Raw genomic sequence first — 25,469 nt, forward strand, 5'->3', positions numbered from 1 at the left:
GATTAACCAATATGACCACCTTCCTATGCAACCTATCCTTACCCAAAGAGCCAAATTATTCTGCTGCTTTTAACGGAAGTGCCAAAGCCTGGTTTAATGAAATTCAAATAAATAAGTTTCAAAATTCTTGATTGAGCATCGGGACCACTCCATAAAGGGGACAGGAGTTAAGGAACCGGTATTATAAATTTAAACAATTGCCCCTTACCCAACTGAACCTATGTCACTTTAGACATATGGTTGCATATGTCCACATTATCTTACAATTTTATAGAAAAAAGAAACCCAATAAAAACGACTAGGTTCTAAGAAGGCCCTAGGACCCTTCTAACAACCCTTTCTAGCTCGTAGTATTCTGTATCAATAGGCTGACACTTAGGCAGGTACAAGCTGTCATCTCACAATGGACTTCCATCAGTCTAACTATTTTATGTTTAACACATGAAAGTTAGTTCTCACAAGATCGGTTTTATATATCATTAACAATTATTATTTCAAAGTTTTTATTCATTTCCCACCTTTTTTTTTCATTATTTTTTTTAATTATTATTATTATTATTTTTTTTTTAATCGAATACAATTATTATTGAGTCGATCGTTATATCAAAATTTATATTAATTTTCGATTATTAAATTTGTAATCAGATTTTCTGTCATTAATTTTATAATCAAATTTTCAGTTACAAATGTATAGTAATTAATTTTATAATTAAATTTTCAATAATTAATTTTTTAATCAAATTGAGTTTAAAAGTTTTCTTGTGCAATGTCCTAATTATATATTTGAAGGCGTAATTGAATGAAATTAATAGAGTTTTCCATCTAGAATTTATCAACTTTATAGTTATGTTCATCCGGCTGCAACATTCATAAACTGAAAATAGTTTTACCAAACGGCCACTTATGAATTCCTTGTACAATTTCTTTTATTTCGATTTTTAATCTTTTAATTATATCCCCTAATCCGAAAATATTTTCTCTTCCCTTAATTCTATCAATATATTGAATGGGTTCCTTTGATAGGATCTTTTCATTAAGACTTGTAAATACGTTCCATACAAAATTAGTTTTAAATAGATTACTAATTTCTGTAGAAATTTCAGGTGTAGTTTCATAGTGCAGTACTTCTGGTAACATCTTTGTCGGAACACAATTTTTCTTCATAATTTCTAACATCATTGAATAATCTAAAATCAACTCTGTCTTCTTTAAATTATTGGTTAGTTCATCCTTTTTTAACTTTTCTGCCTTACTCTGCGTTACTAACCCTTCTTCTTTTAACAAATTTGAATAAGCATTTTCTAGTTTTATAAAGAATTCAATTTCCTTTCTACCTGATATTGTTGTAACGTACTCTTCTTTGTCGGTGACCTTTACTACTTCTTCAATTTTAGAACTCACATTAATATTTTCATCAATGTCCAAGCCTTTAATGGACACATCTTTATTTAAAATTTCTAACGGAGAAACGTTGGTTGATTCATCCAAATTCATACCAAGAATTTCATTACATTCAGAATCAAAATCTTCAGCTTGAATAAAGTTTTTTGCTTTCGCAAATCCATTTACTTCAATATGAGATGTGATTCTTACTTCATTTTGGTTCATTACAGATGGTATTTTTAAGCCGGCATCATCAATAATCCTTTTCTGAATAAATTCTTGTTCCGATGGGGTAATTTGATTCACTGCTGGTGTGGTTATTACTTCCTCGCAACTAACTGAATTATGTTTGTACTCTATAATTTCCTTTTCATTACTGCGTACTTCATTCAGAAAATTAGCAACATTAGAGAAGTCATTATTCATACTTTCAATTTTTTCTCCATTCGTTAGCCTACCATTAGTAGACACAGGTAATCCAAATAACTTATCACCTTCTGTTTGATCTAAACATTCTTCAAGAACTGAAAAACCTTCGTTAGCAATAAATTGTTCTTCTTTCAGTAATAATTCATTTAATTTTTTCTCACCTTCTTCTTCTAATTTTTCATTAATTTCTCCTAAAGAAAATTTATTTTCCTTTTTTATGAACAATTTTTCATACTTATCTTCTTCGCGAATAGCCGATTTAGATACTATTCCGATTTCTAAATTTTTATTTTCTAAATCCTTAACACTCATTTTAATAAATTTAATTTTATTTAACTTGGATATTACTCCTTTAGAAACTTTTAGCGTTTCTGCGACTTCTTGAGGCCGAACAAAAATTTCCTCATAGGCTTTGCCTTTCATATTTTTATTTTTAACTTCTTTATCTAAGTCGAACTTGTTTAAATTATTAATATTCACTTTTACCCGTTCTATAATTTCTGTTTCAGTTTCAAAGATTTCGTTTTCAAATTCTTTGTCACTGATAATATCTAACTTTGTTTTTTCGGGTTTGCACTTTTTAATAGCATAATTTTCGAGAAAAAAATTATATTTGATTCTATTTTTTGGTTTACTATTGCTTCTATTTTAATTGTACTGTCGGATAATTTATTATTTGTTTGCTCTATGATATCCAAGCTTCCTATTTCTGGGTTTAGAAAATGATCGGTGTTACAAAATTGTTTCAGTTCTTCTTCTGGTTCTCTAATTTTCCTATCTTTAGGGTCTTCTTCGGCACTAGGTGTCATAAAAACTGTTTCTCCACTTTCTGGTGTAACATATTGTGAGTTAGTGTGTGAAGTGGTTTGTCTTGTATTATTTCCGCGCTGTTGTTTAAAATTGCTGGTCGGTTTACTATTTAAAAAATACTTTTGATTTCTATTAGTAGTGCATTCTTCAAAAGTTTTTATTGAACTATTATTTTGTTCACGAATTTGAGAATTTTTACTATTTTTGTGAAAAGGTTTATTGTATTTCTCTGTTTTTGGTGTTTTTATTGGATTAACTGCATCATTTTCATTTTGTAATAAAACTCTTAAGTCATCTATGTTCTCAAGTTTATCTGCTTTTGACATTAAATTAACTCCAATATTAAGAGGCGTATTAGAATAAAAATGATAGGTTATTCGGCGTTCTAACATGGCAATAATTAATTCTTTATTATTTATTTTATCAAAATAGTAGCGATATTTTATTATTTTTCTAATCGGTTCCAACCTTTCAAGATAATCTCACGGGTGTTCATTAGTTTTTATTTTAGTTTCAAATAAATCAAACGTTAGTTGTTCGATTGATCGACGATCCAACACTTTGGATGCAATTTAATAATTCCCTAATTGTTTCAAAACTATAATTAAATTTAAAATACGTTCTCTTATCAGTGAAACGAGAAACTACCTCATTTATCAACTTTTTTCGTTCAATTGTTTAAAAGAATTTTTCTTTTAATTGTCTCACAATGCATATAAAATTTTCTAAATTATTCAATTCAACATTAAAATATGGAATATCCTCCATTTCAACTTTAGATTATGCCATATTAAATAAATAATTATAATAAATTTCAAATATTTTAAATTAATAATTCTTATAAGACAAAATGATTCCAATCAATAATATATATAGATATATGCGGCAAACAAACAAGTAATAAAAACAAAAAGCAAATCTTATAAATAGAACAAAATCTAAATTAGTCTTACTGTAGTTGTTTGATGTCTTCATTTTGATACCTGGTTGCAGTGGATCAAAGGAAGACTTCAGCTTGCTGATCTCGGATGAGTGAGCCAATATTCGACAGTCAAAATACCTCGTACTGAGTGGGTTCTTCCAGCCAAATTTCTTCAATCTTCTTAGGTTAAGACAGTGTAAATGAGGCGAGATTCCCTAGGATTAGTGAATTTGTCCCTCATTAAAACCGTTATAGTTATAGTTCGGACGGCAATTAAATAACATAAAAATCAGTGAAGACTAAAATGACTTTATTCTAACATATTTACAAGAACTACATGTTACTTTCACTGTTACAGAGTTTCTCTCTTCTTACTTAGCTATCTAGTGCTAGGAAATATATATGTATACTTGAAAAGAGGGGGTAGGAAAAATAGTGAAATAGGAGAAGGGGTTTGGACCAATCAGACAATTTGGTAAATATAAATTGGCTAGAGAGCCTATGAAATTAGAAGTATCTATCTGGGAGGGGGAAGAAGGCGTGACTAGTAGCAGGGTGTGAGGCTTCCAAGAAATTGGAGTAATAGTCATGATGTTGTGAGAACTAACTTTCATGTGTTAAACATAAAATAGTTAGACTGATGGAAGTCCATTGTGAGATGACAGCTTGTACCTGTCTAAGTGTACAGAATACTAAGACCTTGAAAGGGCTGTTAGAAGGGTCTCTGGGGCCTTCTTAGAACCTAGTCGTTTTTATTGGATTCCTTTTTTCTATAAAATTGAAAGAGAATGTGGACATATGCAACCATATGTCTAAAGTGACATAGGTTCAGTTGGGCAAGGGGCAATTTTTTAAATTTATAATATCGGTTCCTTAACTTATATAAAAAAAGAACAATAAAAAAAGAAGCTTAAAAAGATATTCTTCAAAGTATTTCAATTAGTTTGGAGCGATCGGTATGATGAAATTCATTAAAATGTTAGATGCCTATAAATTCTAAACATTTTTCAGCTGTAAAATTTCAAAACATGTATTTATTCTGGTTGAGCATAAAAGTAATCAATTTTAATTTTCATATTTTACAGTTTTTTAATACTTTTCTTGTATTTTCCTATGCATTTTATACTTAATTTCCGTTAAAACTTAGTACATTTTTCTTCCTTAATAGAAAAGATTTTATTTGTAAATCAGAAGAAAAATACACTCAAAAATAAAATACATAGCGCAAATAGTTCTCAATCATCTTCCTGTAAGCCTGATAATAAGTTCGTGATATGAAAGTTAACAACGTCACTGTACTCTGAACACCTATGCTTTTCTAGAATAGTTTTTAATTCCAAAATAATCAACCCTCCACTGACGTAATTTAGTTTACAAATTTTAATGTTATTTTGGCTCTTGATATTTGTTTTCAGATCCCCTAAAAAAGTCTATTGTGCTGGTTGGAAAAAAATTTCCGATCGCTTGATTACTGGAATCGGAATTGTCAGAACACGATATCTTTACATCTGCCAGTTTCCTGACAGTCAAAATCTTAATTAGAATAAACTTGATATTTTTTTGGGGAAAACACCACGCTCCTTGTCATTCGTTGGCAAAATGATATAAAGAAGAAAACAGCCGAAACAGATAGTACATGAGCCCAAGAGGAGAAAAAAAGGCAGTTATCTCACCCCAATTTTTCATTACTTAATTGAAAACTATTAAGTATAATTAATAGCCAAAATTTATGAGCTCGCCAAGTATAGGTAGGGGGAATAAAAAGTGGCGGCTGTTTCAAAACCTTAAAATAATTAATTTTTTATTCGGAGCTCTATAACTTTAAAACTACAAACAAAAATAGAAAATCTAAGAACATCATTTAAAGTAGAATAAATTTGCAAACATATGAGCCCTAATAGAGCTGTTACGTTAAATAGTTCTCGAGATTTTGCTTTTTTAAAAAGATGCATTTCATAAAAATGATGTATGGAACGTACTGAAAGATCAGTAGTTAGTCAATTTATTTTGAAAAATCTATATCTCAAAAAAATTTAACGTATAGATGTCTATCAGTACTCAAATAAAAGCTAGTTTAATGTACTATAAGTAGTTTATGACGTTTATTTACGTAGGAGTGGTGGTTTTCATGAAATTTCCCAAAATAACTTGATTAATATTTGTTCGGACAAATATTCATTTGCCAAATTTATATTCTTATGTGAATATCATAAAAACTACAATCCCTAAGAAGATAAGTGTCGTAAAGTACATTATAGTAAGTTAAATTTCCTTTATTTTGAATGTCGGCAGACTTATTCGCTTCGGATCTAGATATCAATTTTTCAAAAATCCAACATTTTATACGAACTACCAGAAATTATCATTTTGTAAATTTATTTTGCCAAATATCATAAAAACTACTACTCCTACAAAGATGGACATTATCGACTATTTTATAGTGAATTTAACTAGCTTTATTATTGGAAAGTTTGTCGGGGGGTGCGTTCAGCAAAGAACAACAGAAATAAACAAAACCATATTTATCAATAAATACGGTCAACTATCTTCACCTCATTAACTAGCTTTAATTTGAGTACTGGCAGACATACGTCCAATGGTTTCTGAAATAAAGTTTTTCATAAATGAAACTTATTGTCCGAACAACTATAAATCATTATAGTTATATATTTTATATTATACATTATAGTTAATTATTTTAGCAAATATCATGAAAACTACTATCCCTACGAAGGTAAAAGTCAACCTAATTTATAGTGCATTAAACTAGCTTTAATTTAAGTGCTAATAGACATTTGTTCGTCTTATAGTTCCTGAGATATAGATTTCTCAAAATAAATTGACTAACTACTGATATTTCAGTACATTTTTATGAAAAGTTGCCTTTTAAAAGGCTATATCTCGAGAACTATTGGACGGAAATAGCACTATTAGGGCTCATATTTCAGAAAATTTACTCTTATTTAAATAATGTTCTTTTAAATTTTCTAGTGCTGTTGGTAGTTTTTAAAATATAGAGCCCTAATGGAAAATTAATGTTTTTTTAAGGTTTTGAAATAGCCACCATATTTTATTTCCCCTACCTATACTTGGCAGACTGGTCAATTTGGACTAGTAATTATTCCTAGTTTTCATTAAAGTAAGAAAAAATTGGGATGAAATAACTGCCTTTTTTTCTTCCCGGTTCTTGTACTAAGAAGGTTCTGGAAGGTTAGTAGACATTCTAGCGTTTAGTGAAACTAAAAAGGAAGCATTGTATAAGGTAAGCATTGTAGGGCTTTAGCTTAGAAGTAGAGGAAACATTCCTTATTTTTTTTACTAATATTATTTAACATTAATATAATACATTTCTAACTTTAATTTGTTTTTAACTAAAAACCTTTTCCAGGTTTTCATACAATGATTTATAATATTATCAATATTAATACCGATATGGTATGGGAAAAAATAGAGTTACATAAAATTTCAAGAGAAGGTATTAAAACTCACCGTCTACGCAGTTTCTTGCCTTGAAGTATTAAAATATTAATTAAAAACAAAAATTATTAATTAAAACAATAAAAAATAGCTATATTTCGTTTATTTATTCAACTTCAAATTCAGTCGCAGTTAGAAAAGCTGATTTCTTTTTTCAAGAAAAAAGTTTAAAGCAAAGTCTTGTTCACATAACCAGCAACTTTGGATTTGCATAAGCAAAAAGTATTTTAATTGATGAGGAATAAATAATTACAAAGCTTTTAGCAGAACTCAATAAAAGCATTTTATTGTTACCTCTACTTGTGCAGTCATTATTTATGCATGAAATTGTGGTCTGAGTGTCCTGTTTCAGAGGTGGAGTCTATCAGTTCTAGTTCCTATGGTGTATGTTAAATTTGCCTTAACATTAACTTAGCTATAGTTTCAGCCAACTTCAACGCAGAGGTAACACAGAAAACGTTAAGTTTTAAACTAACGTTTTTAAAACCAGGAATAGTTTTTATTACATTAGCCAATAATATTAGATGCAGTTGTGCCTGTGGTTAAATGAGTTTTTCGAGACATGAAAGTTCTCATAAGTAAAGAATAATAATACTAAACACTAAATAATTTTTTTTATAATTTATTTTACAAATTTAGAAAACTATATACAAAAAATAAGTAAATTTGTTATTAGTGATAAAATGATATGATATAAACAAGTCGAGAATCTATCCATTGATAGAACTCCAATAATATTTCTAGAGAAGATTTCGAGGCTGCTCTCCTTTTCAGACACCGAGGAGGATTATTAGATAACGAAAGAAAAGCCAGGTTAGAAACAAGTGGGTTTGGGAGATTGGGGGGGGGGTTATGATGGAAGGATTAGTACATGGCTCTGGCCATATCGACAGCATATCGAACATTAAGGTACTGATGGATGACTTGGTTTGTGACAAAGTAAGGAGCATTAAGGATTTCGGACTGTAAGGATTGGATTCGATGGTTTAGTGGAGCCTCAAAGCTCAACTCCGTATGTCCAGATAGGCATATATACTCTTGTAGATTTGTCATTAGTAATGGATTTTACGTTCAGATCATTTGTCTAGTTAATGTTGTAATAGTCGGAATCGACGATCAGTTTCTTGCCTTTTCAGTCTTGTATGAGGATTCCATGTCAGTCGTTTGTCCAGTTGTAGTCCTAAGTATTGAATAAATGAGGTATTGTAAAACGATACTGTTGGGCAGGAGGTAATGGGTTTACGAAGGGTAAATGTGATTTAGTGAGATTTATAACAAATAATTAAAAACTTTTTTTATTGTGTATTCTTTGAAATTAAGTACCTTTGCGATTAAAAACCAGATACAGCTAATAATAAAACATTAAACAAATATAGAAAACAATGCAATGAAACACCACAAGTATATACAGAGTTGTCAGTAAATAAATGACAATATTGATTTGCAATAAATAAAGAACCGGTACTGATTTTTTAAAATTAAATTATTTACAAAAAAGTATTAGATACAATATAAAACTAACTTAAAAAAAAAAACATTATTGTATAAACATTTAATTAATTAAAAGTTATTACAATAAATTAATATAGATTCACTTTTTAGGACCTATAAAAGTTAGTAAAAAAACTAGCTATATTTCTTTTTTACTACTTACTCAAAATTAACGTATAAAGTTGCAGGATTTATTATTTTTTGTATTATAAGGAATAATAAAAAAAATACATAATAGCTTGATTTTTACTCACCCTATTTTCCTGTACGACGATTGGGTTGCCGATTACCATTTTATACCAGACGATCCACATAAGGTCATTGGCTGCGAACGATGAGAACAACTGGACATGAATAGCAATCCTTGTACAACGTAAGCTCCTGAAACACAAGTTCGTTTTTATTATAGATTAAGTTATAAGCGGAGTAATATTACATTTAATAGGTATTATGGTAATAAATAGTCAATGTAATATAATATTAAGTACCATTATAAGGTGAAATATGAAATAAAGGTATTAATGTAGAGAGCATGGTGGGCTCAAGCCCATGAAGTTGAGGGAGATTTGTCTTTTCCTGAAAGTACTGTATTGGGCTTGTCAAGGTAAACCATGGCTCTATTGAACTTTGAGAGTAGAATTTTGGCCAGTTCGACCATGGCCATGGGTTGGAGCTCGTGAATTGACCAATAGCAATTAATTCATGTTCATATCAACAGTTTCAAACTACACGTGAATTGATTGCTACACCATTGTATGCATGTTCTATGACAAATACTAGGAAATCCTTTTATCACATGGTCGAATGAATTTCCACACCGGGAACAGAAATTCCTTGGAAAACCTCATTTTAATTACTTTTTATGCCAATGACATATTTCAGCTGAGAATATCATATTTTTAATGTGGAATAATCTATATTTATCCAACAATTTTATAAGAAATAATGATGTTGCATCTTACAAAAATCAAAATATTGGCTGGTATATTGTCAGTAAATTCTATTAAAATTAATAATTCCAGAAATATAAATAAAATTTTGATTAAATGTGAGAAAACATGTTTTTTTTGATGAATATTGGAAAACCCCCCATATCTCATTTTTAAATTTGAAACATTTGTACATTCCCTTATATACTGTGACAATTTTAGGATATACTGGAATTTAAAGATTTACGGAGTGGCAATAGAAAGTAATTGAATAAAAATAATTGAAGCGAATCTTGCCTGCTAGCTTCATCCTTAATATCGCATGAGAATAGCCCTCATATCTTCTTGATCATAACGGAGTAGAGCTGTTTTTTAAAATAAAAAAACAAAACACTAATTTTAAAGTTATTTGCCAAAATTAGGAATGGATTGTTTTAAAACATTGTTTCCCATAGTTTAAAATATAATTCAACTTTACTTCAACGAATGTTTCAATAAAGGTTATAAAAATAATTCAACAGACTACGAATACAATATGACCAGTATATCATGTATATAGGATGATCAATAAACGAATACCTAGGGTTTTATAGGATCTATTATTGCATGAAGGTTGTCATATAATTTATGCAGAATCCGAAGGAAGATGGAAAAACTTTGAAGTGCTATTTAATTATATTCATGAAGTAGAGAAATAAATGAGTATCAAACGGACTGGGAATCGATTGGGAACTCGATGGAGGATGGGACCGCTGTGCAGGCTAATTCGATCCGAGGTTGAGATTGCCAATCTTGGCGGAATGTGCGAGGAAATGAGGTGACAGGATTGCTCGTAGGTTCTGATGAGCGAGGAGATTGATGTGTCCGCTAATGAGGGTGTGTTCTATGCACCAGTGTCCTACATACATACGTAATATCTCTATGTCTAGACTAACAAGTGTACGTTACTAAGGTTAGATAGGATACCGACTGAATATAAAGTCCCACATTATACGTTATAGTCAGGGGTTTTCATACAGCATGTTACGCCAACTTTTATACCACAGCATAAATAAAATTATATATTTCCTTAAATTACTACAGAATGAAGTTTATTAATTATTTGTATGTTTAGGCGAAAATTTGCATTATCATTTTTTTTTTTTATGATCTTTGTATAAAAAGGTTCATTATTGGAGAAGTTTGTCGGGGGGGTGCGGTCAGCAAAGAACAACATAAATAGACAAAACCATATTTATTTTTTTCATGCCGACGTTTTGACCTGAGTTTTCAAAAAAAAAAAAAAAAGGTTCATGAGGTTCCACTCCCTGTCGGTAACTGGGAGTAAAAGGAGCAATGGCCTACAACCTGGGAAACTCAACCAAACCCTGTTATTTTCTTTATGTATTAGTTCTATTATTGTCATTATACAATTTTATTTTATTTTAATTTTTTTTTTTTTATCTTTTTCTTAAATTAACTTTTTTCCCATTAGAAGTCAATTATTTATTTTGATAAAACCATAAATTTTTATTATTAACTTTCATTTTCTCTCTTATTAAAAATTATTATATTTATCTATTTATTTTATCTTAATTTTTTTTTTATATATAACGTTATATCTAGTAAGAGGTGTCTTCTGTATGATAATATACCCCCTCCCCCTTCGTAATCAATTGTTAAAAAAAAACTTACCAAGATGGGCTTATATTTTTATTTATTAGGGGGCGTGCCAACATATGGTCCACAAATCGATTATTGGAACAAGTGATTTTTATTAAGTCGAAAACAACTACTAAGCAACTACTCTCTGTTGTTTTTTATACTCAAAAATAGACAGACAACTTCATGACGTCTCACTGCATACACATATCTTCCCCATTTTCTCCTCACTACGTACTTGTAGTTGCCAGCATTCTGGCCATCTTCGCCAGCTAAATCATTTTAGCGGGAGGGCCTCCAAGAGGACAAGGCGGCCGGACGGTCGTCCTTTTGTTGATCTACCTACACCAGAACATCCACTCAGGACAACAACCTCAACCAGGGCCCCGTAATCACCGGTGATATAAGACTTTTTTCTCTTTTGTTCAATTAATTTAATTTTGTAATAGTGTTAAGCTTTCTTTTTTTTCTCTAGTTTGTATATTTTAATATATTTTGTGTTCCTTTTTATTATGTTTACTTATTTAAAAATACAAAAATAACAAAATTCGGCTATTATTTTCTTTTCACTAATTCTCACGGTTGGGGAAGTAAAGGTTCCTTTTGAATCCCTACCCGCCGTAACAGGGAGTATATTTTTATTTTTTGGTATTAAATAAAAATATAAAAAATCTCTATTTCTTATTTAAACTGTACTTTTCATATTAGCTCATTACTCATATTTTTATCGAAATTCATATCTCACTAGTTTTGAAATCTAGGAGTTACAGTAATTTATTTCTGTTTTATTAACTCTCATCTTTCTCACTTTCTTTTATTTTTTTAATTTTTATTTATTCATTTTTATTCGGTACTTAATTTCCGGTTTGTTCTCTATTGCATCTTTAACTCTATTCTTTACTTTATACCTTACTTTATATATACTCCTTACTTAGTCACAAATAAAGTCATTCATAAGGATCACAAAGTTCCATTTGTTGCCTGTTTAGCCCGAACCATATTTCAAGCCTTCCTCATTATAATGAACTCCCTCGCTAACCACCAAACCTGTTTTTAATCTTGCTTCTTCATTACCTGATAATCCTCCTAGGCTTCTGAAAAGAAGATGACCTTTATTTATTTAATACCTCATCGGCCGGGTGGGCCTTACATGGTTAATGTAAGAGGTACATTTTTTTTTAACAATTGATTACGGGGGGTATAGTCCCATTCAAAAGACACCCCTAACTATATAAAATGTTATAAATAAATAAAAATTAGATAGTAATAGTAATTCTTAATAATAAACAAAAGTAAAGTTAATATCAAAAACAATGACGTTTATGAATTTAACAAAATTATTAATTGACTTCTAATGAAAAAAAAATAAAGTGAATTTAAGAAAAAATAAGAAATTAAGGTAAAATAATATTTTAGAGTGACGATAACAGAACTGATAAAGATAAAAGTTATAACAGGATTTCCTCCAGCAGCCTGAGCGTCAGTCTTCGGGCTATGGTTGGGTTTCCCAAGTTGTAGGTCACTGATCCTTTAATAGTAGGTAACTGGGAGTGAAAGATGACCTTTATGGGGCCTCTACATGTTGGCCAATCCAAGGCGAACTCAGACATGCACAAGCATGTGGATGGGTGGCTTGTACGAGTTGGCCTAAGCTCGTTGCCGATCCGTCGAGAGTCGGTTTTTGAACACAGATCAAAGGTGTTCGTGAGAGCGCTCGTGTAGCATCTCCACCATTAATCTTTGTCTAGTTGCAACTCAGAGCTGTTAGGAGGTTGTAGTCAATTTTTATAATAAGTTTTATATTTAATCTTATTTATTTATATTTAATTTCCTTTAATTTTCTTTTTTTTTGTAATAAAAATAATATAATCCCAGTGCAATGGCTGAAACTACTTATACGTCCGCCATACTTGCCTCTCTGAATAACACTGACATGTGGATGGTCCGCTCTTTGTTTACCGAGCATTTGTACAAGCCTCCGATTCGTGGCGAGCGGCCAACATGTGGATCCGCCTTTAGATATAGTCTAGAAATGTAATTGGAGTTCTACCAATGGGTAGATTCTCCACAAGTCTCTATCATACCATTTGAATATAACTCACATAACTTAACTGATACATATTGTTTAATAAAGTTATAAATATCAGTAAAGAAATATATATACTATTTTAATTAATATGTATAATTTGTTTACAATTCCTAATGTACTCTCTCTTTCTACTTTCGCACATTTTATTCAAGCCCTTAACATTCGGCCGGTACATGAGCAAACATTAAAAAGTATTTTTCATTTGTGTATGTTTTTTCAGCCTCTTCACCAATTTTAATCCTTCACATCACCTATAGTTAACGTGAAATATCATTTTTGATTCATATATTATCAAACGCTGATTGTAAGGTAATAGCATGATATTTACCTATACTAAGCCTAAAACGTCTACAGTAACACTAGTCGTAATACAACAGCTTTGGAACCCCTGCTCTAGATCAATAATTTTTGAGATGATAAAAATATTTAAAAAATTGAAAAAAAAACGGGCAACCCTAGTCCCCCTCTTACAACATAAAACTCTCCTACATTAATGTAATTTCTTGCCTGGGGCAATTTTTAATAATAGATAAAAATTATTAACCACTTCTCAGGAAATTAAATGTTTGCTCTTTAACGAAACACAGGGAGATTAAACAAATATATTCTAGTAGATTAAACTAAGGGGTACGTGATAGGAATCAAGAAGGGAACAGACATACAGTTCATCAGAGAAGGCTTTGATATTTTCGAATTCTGGAGTGAATATATTTCCATAGCATTTTCCAGATCCGCACGTACATCACACTTCGTTAGGAAAGCAATTTAATAAGTTGATAGTTTATCAGCGCACGTGGAAGGTTTAGGATAATCTACAGGTTATAAGGGTACGACATATTTAAATAGACATGAAGAATTATAGGAAAAAAAAATAATAATGAGAATTGTGTTAGATCCGTAACAATAGATGAACCTCAACAATTCGGCCCGGTTGGTGTGGGTTCGACATAATTTTTTTTTTTTTTATAGCTGAAATAATAAGTCCTTAACAGAAAAATGTATTGTAAATAATAAATAGATGCAACGAACAAGTTCTTGAAAAAAAGTAATTATTCTTCCGAGTCCAAAGCAAAATAAATAAATGGTGTAGGTGAGTGATTAAATAATTAGAAAAAAAATTATAGAATTTAATATTTTGAAAAATTAAGTTCTCTGTGGAAACGGTTTCAGGAAATAAAATTAACAAATTTAATCATTAAAAAATATCTCTTTGTTATCCAAAAATAATTGAATAGAAAGCAATTTAAAAAAAAAACTAGAAAAAAACATACCACCTACCAAACTGAAAACAATAAATATCGTGATTCTATTTGTCTTTGTAACCTGTGTATCATATAGTATAGATTATGAAATCTTATTAATACCATGAAATATTAGAGTATATCAAACAATATGAAATGGCTAAAAAAATGTGTTATTCTATTTGGACAGGGAAAAAAAAGTTTCACCTTAAAGTTATTTATTCTACTGGAACTGCTGAGTTTCTTTAAAATAATTAGATATGGTGAATAAAAATTTCTGTTCCTTATTTATAATTGATTATATTTTTTATAATTAAAAAAATAAAATTGTATTATATTTATTGATTGTTGTATGCACAGGAGGATGCATATTGCGATTTTGTTTGCTGAAACCTGCTGATGGGGTGACAGCCTATTAGATTTAATTAAATGAATAAATAGGGAAGAGTAGTTTTCATTCACTATATCTAATTATTATAATGGACATTTTAAGCGGTATTTATTTATTTAAGTGTTTCGACCACTAGGGTCATTTACGCTGAGTTAACAAAGTTAGTAGATTACTATTAACATATTTAGTTACAAAGTTACAAAATGAGAAAGTTACATATAATTACAAAGTGAGAAAGTTAAAAATTAACAATTTACATTACATTACAAGTTACATTACATTAAAATTTACAAATTTACTATTACAATTACTGTTAGTTAGACTATATGTGATCATAAATTTTAATGATTTTTAGAAAGTGAAAAAGTTTTGTTATTGTTGTGGGATCTTCGCTGAACATCTTCTGTAAATCTGAAGAGAACCGATGTGATTCGTGAGCAATACATTCAGTGAAAATATGCCTAACGGTGAGATCGTTTCCACAGTAGCAACACGTCGGTGCATTTTCATTTTTCATGAGATGACCGTGGGTGAGTAGCGGTATTTAAAAGCTCTATTACTGGAAAATTACATGTTGTGCAAAAAAGGTTATAGGAACATCAAATTTATGTAATTTTATCATCTTTATTCCAATATATGATTATCTAACCTTCAAAAACTTAGTTTACAATTTAGTATCCAAAATTACGGTTTGCCTAAACTACCTCCAATATAATTGGTATTGTAGTTACATAAATAAATAAATTCCATTTAATTAAAAATGGAAATTTAAGGTGTCCTTAGTTTTTTCTTATAAGGAAATTAAATGTTTTCTCTTTAAATGAACACATAAAGCTTTTAAAAAAATGTATTTAAGTTTTGGAAATTAATTTACTTATTTGTAAAGACGGGGGACTTAGCGGGGTGGGTCCGGCGGGGGTGGATTGTCTTTTTTTGTGTTATGATCTCCTCTTAAGAGATTGTGACATTTTGTACATTGACCAATCTATCCGTTCATGCCGTTTTTCAGTTTAATGTGCTTTTTAAATGTTGCTCAATTTAAAACTTTTCCTCTTCCCGTTTTAAGCTAATATTTCATAGCTCCCCGGGAGTGGAGAGATCAAGGAGAGCGGAAGTGGAGGGTTTCATGCCGTTTTTCAATTTAAATTTAATTAAAATATTTATTTTATAATGCTTATTAAAAAAAAAGGAACTCTCTTAGTGTGACTTGAAAAGAATAACGTTTTTAGCAATACAGTTGGTGTTGGGACGCGCTTCTGCTTCAATATTTTATACTCTCTCGGCCTGGTTTAGCTGGTCCAAGGCTTTGGATGACCTCTCCTTGATCTTCATCTTCTTCAGCCCTGAAACTGTCTGCTCGTTCTCAACCTCGGTCTGGCAACTCTGCTAATTCTGTAGCCAAAGAATTCTCACTCCTCAATGAATCCTCCACTTCTTCCTTCTTCATGGCTCTACTTTCTACCCTCAACTTTTTTTCCAGCCAGGAGGATAAGGTGAGGCTAGACTCCCCGTTTAAAACTAAATAGGCAACAGTTTATTCTATACTTCAGGAAAGATTACAAGACAGGTGTCTTTTTCACCTTAGGGTGTGAACCACTCTTAGTTGAACTACCGTTAACGGGAGGACCCCCTTAATTGTTTGAAATTTGAAAAATTCCTATCTTGGAGATGGCTAATTTTTAATTTTTCTGATCTAAATTTAATTTGACTAAATTCTTTTAACCCTATCGGCATAAACAACAATGGATTGGTAGTCAACTTTATTACATGTAACAATTATCTATTAATCAGGTTATTGGAAGACAACATTTTTGTTAATATTTACTGATTGTCACCAGCCTATAACATTACATGTTTAGGTGATACAGAATGTAACAGAGTGGTGTTTTTGTATCATTATCATTTTTTTTTTATAGTAATTTTAATATAATAGTAGCAGAAAAAAAAGTAGACAAAAAGAGTTTATTTTTTAAACCCGGCGGTTCAGCCAATCTTGTGGACCACCTTCAAGGCAAAGAATACAAGTTATTCACTTCTGGATTATGTTTATTTTTATGAAAACTTTAATATTATCATGGCTTTAATAATTAATACTAATAAAAAGTTAAATTCTTATCAACTCTCATAAATTTGGACATAGAACCCATCTTCATCTAACATTTATATATTGCCCTGTGATTCACATCTATACAATGTATTCTTGGAATTTGAAATATTTGAAAAATTTTAAACATGTACTTTTTGGAAAATTAAAAAAAAAATTAATTAGGTTTCAAAAAAAATTAACCAATACAGTGTTGCATCTGCATGCATATCATCTGAAATGGCATGAAATATACCATAAAATGATGTCTATCCCATATTTGTAACTTTATAAGGGAAGCATCTGCAGCAATTCCAAAACTCGTTGTTCTCTGTTTATCAGCCCAATTATGAAAATTAAACATATCTGTAATGTAAAAACAAGTTGGCATATCTCAATAAATTTTCATATTTTTTCAAGTCTATATTTAAATAACATATTTACAAAATTTGAAGAAAATCTGAGATGTAAGGTTCATAAAGCTATACGATAAACAAAGAATTACACAATATTCCATGAATTTAACTGTCACTAATAGAAAAAATCCAAAAAAAAAAAACCCAATAAAATATATCCATAACTAGGAACTAAAAAATTATATCATAACAGATATCAATAATTAAATTTTATAAAATTAAGAATTCAAAAGGATGAAATTAAAGTAATGAATGATACTTTAAGTCAATAATCGGTTCACAAATAAAATATTGAGATCATAACGCAAACGTTTGAATAATAATATAAAAAATATTGTTCTCTATTCCAGCTGTTACTGCACAAAAAGGTTTATCTAATATCCATAACCAAGATAAAAGGGTCTGAAAAACAATTGAGATTCGTGAACGCAATATTCGAGATGAAATAGGGGACCATTTGAAAAAAAAATCAGTGATCCTTTACAAGCCGATCTCGTAAATGCAATTGTATTATCCACGGCTTAGCGGATCTGTTCTACAAAATACTACTAGTAAGCTTAGGAACAATTCATTTCGAATCTATAGGATCAGCCTAAGTAAGGGAGGGGAATAGCTAAGTTAACGACAAAGGATTAGGAAGATACCATTTGCAAAATCTCGTCGGCTTAGGACTGAATGGATCCTTACGGAGTGTTAGAGCCCAGTTTGGGATAATTCGGGAACGGATTCTGATAAAGCAGTTTCAATGTCAAGTTCAATGTCGATAGGCCAAGCTCAGAATTTGTTTTTACATTATCTCCAAATTCTTAAGAATCTGGATTAACAAAAGCATTTTAATATGGTTTTATGGCTGGTCTTCACGAATTCAAGAGAGAAACTACGGTATCACAAGTAGAATGCTAAGCGTTCATAGAGTAACTACCTGGGTTGAAGGAGAGACACAAATTAAAAAGGATAAGATGTTGTTCAGTACTTTGAACTTTCAAGTTCAATTATCATCTGTTAAACTTTGAAGATAAATATACCTTTTTTTTTAAGGTTGTAAATTTATTTAACCGTTTACTGTCCAAACCAAATACTGATTGAAAGTTTGTATCTATTTTCTTAATATGTGTAATGTTGTTATTATGCTCTAATATATCATTAAAATCCTAGGAGACTACTCGTCGATTCCGACTATTTCAACATCTACTAGACAAACGGTCTAAACTGGTAATCCATTACAAAAGACTGATCTACATGACTATTATAAGGCCTATCTGGACATACGGAGTTGAGCTTTGGAGCTCCACTAAACCATCAAATCCTTCCGAATCCAATCCTTACAGTCCAAAATCCTTCGTAAAATCCTTAATGCTCCTTACATAGTCACAAATCAAGTCATTCATCAGGACCTCAATGTCTCGTATGTTGCCGATTTGGCCAGAACCAGATATCAATCCTTCCATGATAAACTCCCCAAACACCCAAATCCACTTGTTTCAATCTGGCTTCTCCTTCATTACCTAATAATCCTCCTAGACGTCTGAAAAGAAGATGGCCTCGAGATCTTCTCCTCTAGAAATGTTATTGGAGTTCTATCAATGGGTAGATACTCCATATGTTTGTATCATGTTTTTCACCTTAGGGTGTGAACCACTCTTAGTTGAACTACCGTTAACGGGAGGACCCCCTTAATTGTTTGAAATTTGAAAAATTCCTATCTTGGAGATGGCTAATTTTTAATTTTTTTTTTGTTCTAAATCGGAAATAAAGGTTAGTAATCAACTGAAGTCTATAATCAATCGGTTACCAGAAAAATATTATCATTTTAAAAACTCATATGAATAATTCAAATATAATTCATATCAATAATTTTCTTCCATTTTTTTTTTGGGTTTGTTTTATTTATTTTTACCTGCATATATCACTTCAAATATGTTAAATAAATAGAATTAAAAGTCTTGTACAGATTTATTTGGTATTTACAGCGGCACATTTATCCTCGAGGATTAACGGACGGTATTTAACCTTAAGAGTAACGAATTGGCCAACCACTCACCCTTGTTTATTATCTCTCCCTCTTCACTCTTGAACATAAAGCTACTCCGGAGACACTCAGCACTCTACAGCTGTTGTCCCACTATTGACTGCGTGAACAGCAATCATAAACTCGGGTACAAACTGTCAGGTCTCAAAAGATTGCTTTAATTTTATTTATGCTTTCCCTATCTTATCTTTGATTATAGACGAATATAAATCATGCTGATCAAGGTGCTCAGATAGTTTTAAAAAAAAAATCCGCTCTGAACCTGAAACTGCTCTCAAACAGCAGATAGAAGTGGGGTTAGAATATGGTAAAAATATATAGAAAAATAAATTATTTAAATTTTTATTTTTATTTTTGCAAACATTTATGAGTTCACATGTAGACAACTATTAAAGCATAAAATAATTTTGAAGACTGCTATAAATCGTCATGAGATTCAATGAACTGCACTAATCGCTTCAATTAACATTCTGAGATGTTCCTCCAGATAATCGTGCTCTGTTAATTATCTCAAGTTGGAAATCATCTTACAGTAATTAGTCCAAACTATTATTGCCTATTATTACTGTCATTACTCCCTGTTAATGCTCCCTTGAACAAAGACGGTTTCGCTGACCCGCTATGTTTCAACCTTCCTCTCAGCATTATCAAAACTGACAAAGGAAATAGAAGTAGTATAAGTCAGTAAATGATCGAAATTAATGTAAAAAGTCTTTTTCACATTGCAGTATTTTTTTTAAATTGTCCCTCTCAATAATTTACTACTAAACCTAGAGAGATGGGTGGACAAAATATTTACTTTTTAAAACATACCTCATGATAAAAAAACAAATAGTAAAATAAACATAATTTTATGAAGTTGAAGCTGGGTTTTGCTCTTAATAGTGATTGTATGTTTTGTTAAGAAAAAAAGTTTAAAAATAGGTTTTGATGCATTGAAATTACATAATTGTATCGTTTATGCGGGCAATTAGCCTGTATTGAAAAAAAAATTGTATGAAGTATGCCTTCAACTGAATGCCAGGCACACATTCACTTTGGGTTGACTAGTTGGATTTTAGTGGAGTATATAATTGAAAAATAAAATCTGATTGAATGAAAATAAAATTCTATTATCTAAGTTACAGGTGGTATAGGGGGTGGACGAAATAAAACATATATGGTTAAAAGTGTTAATTAATTTTGAATGACTGGGCTATGGAAAATTGTAGATATAATCAGATGGTTGATGAAGATGTGGATGTTAACTATTGCTAGGTGGACTTACTTCATGCTTCCCTTCTTCTCTCCGCATTCCTGTGCCTCTCTCTCCTCTGCTTCGAGGAACTACTCAAGGAATTCTACTCACTCGTGGTAGATTTTTGGAATGAACAAAGAAGAATTGCTTCTGGTAGAAGACAAGATGACTTTTTTTCATCCCGGGTTACTTCTTGCCAAAGAGAGCGCTCCAAGAGGTGAGTTTTGACTGTTGGCCACATGGAGCGCTATTATTGCCTATATTATGGCAGCCCCAATTCAACCTTTTGGTTGCTGTAGGTCACCCGGAAATACATTAATTACGAATAATCATCTTATCTAATATATAAGAATCAATAGTTGTTTATTGATATTTTATGTGCTTCCGTTTATCGTTAATTCCATTGTGGCGTTTTGCTAAATGTTCAGGATTTTCTCGGGTAGGTTATATGCTATTCCGATTTCTCAAAAAAAAAAAAATTAAGAATTTTTTGCGCATAGCTCAGAAAGTATATATTTCCTTCACGGTTATTATATATTTATTTTAACCTAAATACCTAGAAACAATAAAAACTTTAGGCGGACTTAATTTTGAATTCTTTTCTCGTTTTTAAATTTACAATATTTTTTCCAGATCAGGTCTTGAAATACCAGAACTAAGTGATAGTGCATTTCTGCCTGCATTTTTTACGTTGTCAATGTGCCTTAAAACGATAATTGTCACGATTCCAAACGTATTCATTACACATTATGTAAAATGGTAGATACCCCCGATAATTATAATTAACTGAGTCCTATTCCTACAAATCACGAAACGATCGATCATATAGAAATTTTTACTGAATAATTACTGTCCCTGTAATATAAATGTCACAGCATATTTAAAGACAGCACTAAATATATTATACTTGAGCTCTAGATTGGCTGAAATCCGCCTATCTCATTCAATCCACTCTATGGCATTGGTTGAATGCAATTCTATCCATCCCCGACCTACCATTTATGGTCGTATGCCAAAGATTTATTTGAGAATTTCATTTATTTTATGTTTAGTTGAAACGTTGTTAACGAGAATAAAATTAATATATAATTATTGTACAGGTTAAGTATTATTTTATAAAATAAAATAAAATAACCTGTGCATTAACCTGTACATTTACTGTACATTATAATACTTAACCTGTATTATTTTATATAATAATACTTTATATATAATCTTATAACTTCTTCCAGATTGGGTTTATTGTTTAAATAAAATAATTTGTATCCAAGTTTCAAATACTCCTTATTGCTTTAAATGCCCTACGTTTCAGCCAACCTGACCGTACTCAATTACAATTTATTAAATAATAGTTTTTATTATACATTCATTTTAACAAACATTAATATTATTAATTAATTAGCATATCTTAAATGTAAATTCATACCTCAGATCCAACAATTGAAAACTTTTCGTGGCTATTCTATCCAGGTTAATAAATTTAACCTATGAAACAATAAAACAATACAGGTCTCATAATGAAGGCAAGTTTTTAAATCACTGTTAAAAAATTTCTTTCTACAGTTTATTCTATCGATATTTATTTTTTATTTATCAAAGTTATAACTTATCAAAGGTTTTTGGAACAGAACTTATTTAAGAACCCAAAAAACTTTTTTAAAAACAACATTATACAAGGTGACGATTTCCAGGTTCTTCTAGTATATGGGTAATACCCACACTTTGCATAGATTGAAACCCGAACAGAATTCCGAAGCAAAAAACCCAGCCCCTAAAACACACATCTTCAAATAAGTTTAAAAATGAGTTATACCACACTTGATACGAAGATGCATTTGTGGTGGTCCTTAAACTCTTATTATACTATATATTATCTTATTATAACCTATAACTAGTTTGATAAAGTAACGTATTACGAAATTTTAGCTATTTTTCGTTTTTCGTCAATCAATCGATGTACGACGACGATGTTGTAATTTTTTGGGGGGGAGGGGGGTAATACCAAAATTAATAGAAGAATCTACCCTTCTTGCCCTGTCTCCGAAATCCGATGATTAGAGACAGGCTTATTTTACATTTAAAACATATATTAATTAAATCTTTACCACAACAGTCCATGAAGGATTAGAGGTACGGTAATTTGTAAGGAAGTACTGTTGCTAGACCAACGGTTGTGCAAGGAGGTTGTTCGGTCAGATTTTTACGGACTAAAAAGTATTCACTTTATCCTTGGGCCCCTTGGAGCTAGTAGCACAGTGCTTGAGCTCCCCGCTCCCTCTATTCTTTAATGTACTTCGATTTACTTATAACATGTAGAAATATTTATTTATATCGAGCAAATTTTAAAATTAGTCTATAATCAATATTAGTAATTTTTTCTAATATGAGAAAGATGAAATATTGAGGGCGGTACGGAAAGCTGAGATTCCCTCTAATTATATTTGGTGTTATGATTAGTCATATTTAGTCGATGGATTCACGTCGATTCTTGTTTTATCTGATTTTACCATGTTAATGGGGACGTGAGGGAAAATCATGATTCCCTGGCATTATTTATTAGTTAATGGTCTAATAAATTTCTTTTACAATAAGTAATTGTAAAAATAATGAACATTTAATTCCGTCCTTAAGTGGTTTACCTTCGATTAAGTGGAATCGGTCGTTAACCACCTGCTCCGGTATACACACCGGCTATGGTCGTGTTTCCTGGTCTGTAGTGCTATAAAGTCCAATTGCAACCAGAGCACTTGGTTTATGACCAGACCACTTCACCGCATTATTAAGTTGTAGAATTAATTCGACACATAATTTAATGTTAATTTAATCTTAGTTTTTCTTGTTGTTCCTTTGTTTATAACTCATCAGCTAGGATGCAGTAGTTTATAATTTATTGGTTAAATTACAACAGAAAAAAATTTAAATTAATGTGGTCCTTTATGGATCGGGCTCATGTACTATATAAAAATTTCATAGCTCGTCGATGGTTGAACAAAAAATAATTTGAAGTTTTTTTTTCTTTCTTCCAAACCCATAAAATAGAAAAATAGTTAGCAAATTATGACATATACATGTACATATGCAGAACCATGCCTATTTGCTAGAGCAGGGATCCTTTCAAAGGAATGGCTGTAAAAATGTTTATAGTCTGTACTGCTTCAACATTTTGATACATGTTGTTTGTTTTATTTAGTGGCGAAACAAAATTGATATTTTATTTAATTTTGCTTGATCGTAATTATTTTAAAAAAATTAATTATTATTTATTTATATTGTCTTGTCGGTTCGATGTCATGTGTGTCAGTAAACCTTTTGATTTAAAAAAAAAATAATGAGGTGTAGATAGTTGACCGTAGATTAATGCTTGAAGAAGTTTGTCGGGGGGTGCGGTCAGCAAAGAACAACATAAATAAACAAAACAAATAAATAAATATGGTTTTGTTTATTTGTGTTGTTCTTTCCTGACCGCACCCCCCGACAAACTTCTTAAAGAAGTAAAAAAAAAAATACTAATTTTATTGTTTTATCATCATCTCTGAGGGTTTTTGAAACATCTGGGTTTAATCCTAAGCTATGAGGTGTGGTGTGAAATATGGGCATTGTTGGAAAATATGGCTTATTGTCAGATTGTTGTTGCAATACTGGCAGTTCGGAGGCGTTTGTTTTGAAATAAGATAGGAGTGGGTGAGCCTCGTGTGACCTATTCTCAGTCTGGTCAGTACAACCTCCTCTTTACGGCATTTTCGGCTGGAGGAACCCCAGGGCTAAACGTCTTTTTAAAAATGTTTAGTTTACTCCTAGTGCTTTGATACCAAAAAGATTTCCAACGTACGATATATGTTGAATAAAGTGCTAGTACACATTTTATTTTCTAAGAGTACCTTCATCAATAAATAGTTTTATATTCTTTGGAGAATTTAAAATGATCATAGCTATTGACATTATTATACAGGTTTCAATCATTTAAAGATATCCTCATAACAATAAACTTAAAACGGCTTCAAGGAATCAATAAAATTAGATCTTTAACCTCGAAGGTTAAACTGGAATAATCTTATTGCATGTGTAGCTTAACAAGATAATCTTTCTGGCGGAGCTTAAGAGGGCAGGGTACCCTCAAGAAGAAGAAATCGCCCTTCTGGCTTACCTGATAGTTCATTGTCAAAGAGCCATCCTCAAATTTATTTTAAACATTTTGGTTTCTCTTACATTCTTTCAACAGCATGTCAAAATTCGTAAGTTGATTTCTATTTCTATCACATAAAAAATATCACTTGAATGTGGCGAACTTATGATACGTTTTATTTGCCATTGGCCATGTCTCCACTCGATATGTAAGGACTGGATGTTATTAACAATGTGTATGTTGAATAATGAAAATATCTTTTCGATAGTTAATTTTTTATCGAGGGAGTTTCATTTTCAATTTATTTTGTTTGACTGCAGAATAAATAATTATATTAATAAATAATAATAATTATATCACTATCATATTTTGATGACAGTAGATTATTGGAAGTGATATAAAAAAAAAATAAATATCTTGTTAATATTTTAGGAATTAACATCTTATTTCAACGAGAAAGCTGGAAGAGTGGACGGAGGAAGACAGAGAAAAATGATAGGGCAGACATTGATGCGAGACACGCTCTGAAATAGAAAGGAGAAAAAAGGCCAAATTGGAAGCAGGCCTGCGTGGAATTGGTATCCGTACAGGACCTAATTCTAAAGCTACTTTCAGAAGAATTAGCTTACTGCCTCACTGCCTCGCATCGGCAATGGATTTCTCTTTTCTTTGGTTTACTTCAGTTCAATGTATTGAAAAACAGCAGAAATAGTTGATCAAATTGTTATCTAAATAGATTCTTTCTTTTTTTTTATAAATTATTATTGAAGAATTGTTT

The 25,469-nt window shown here is 30.8% G+C and overlaps 1 protein-coding gene across 1 annotated transcript in view; it reads right to left on the reverse strand.

Moving 5' to 3' along the window:
- The window catches only part of LOC106687674 (calcitonin gene-related peptide type 1 receptor), a gene marked incomplete at its 5' end in the record, with an annotated part of 213,382 nt that overhangs the window by 89,325 nt on the left and 98,588 nt on the right, over window positions 1-25,469 (reverse strand). The window contains 1 exon segment of the mRNA XM_067048130.1: window positions 8,767-8,893. Coding sequence (XP_066904231.1) covers window positions 8,767-8,893 — 127 coding nt within the window.

Source organism: Halyomorpha halys, unplaced genomic scaffold, assembly GCF_000696795.3.
Source record: "Halyomorpha halys isolate HHAL.00 unplaced genomic scaffold, Hhal_1.1 Scaffold996.1, whole genome shotgun sequence".
In the NCBI taxonomy this organism is placed as follows: Eukaryota; Metazoa; Arthropoda; class Insecta; order Hemiptera; family Pentatomidae; genus Halyomorpha; species Halyomorpha halys.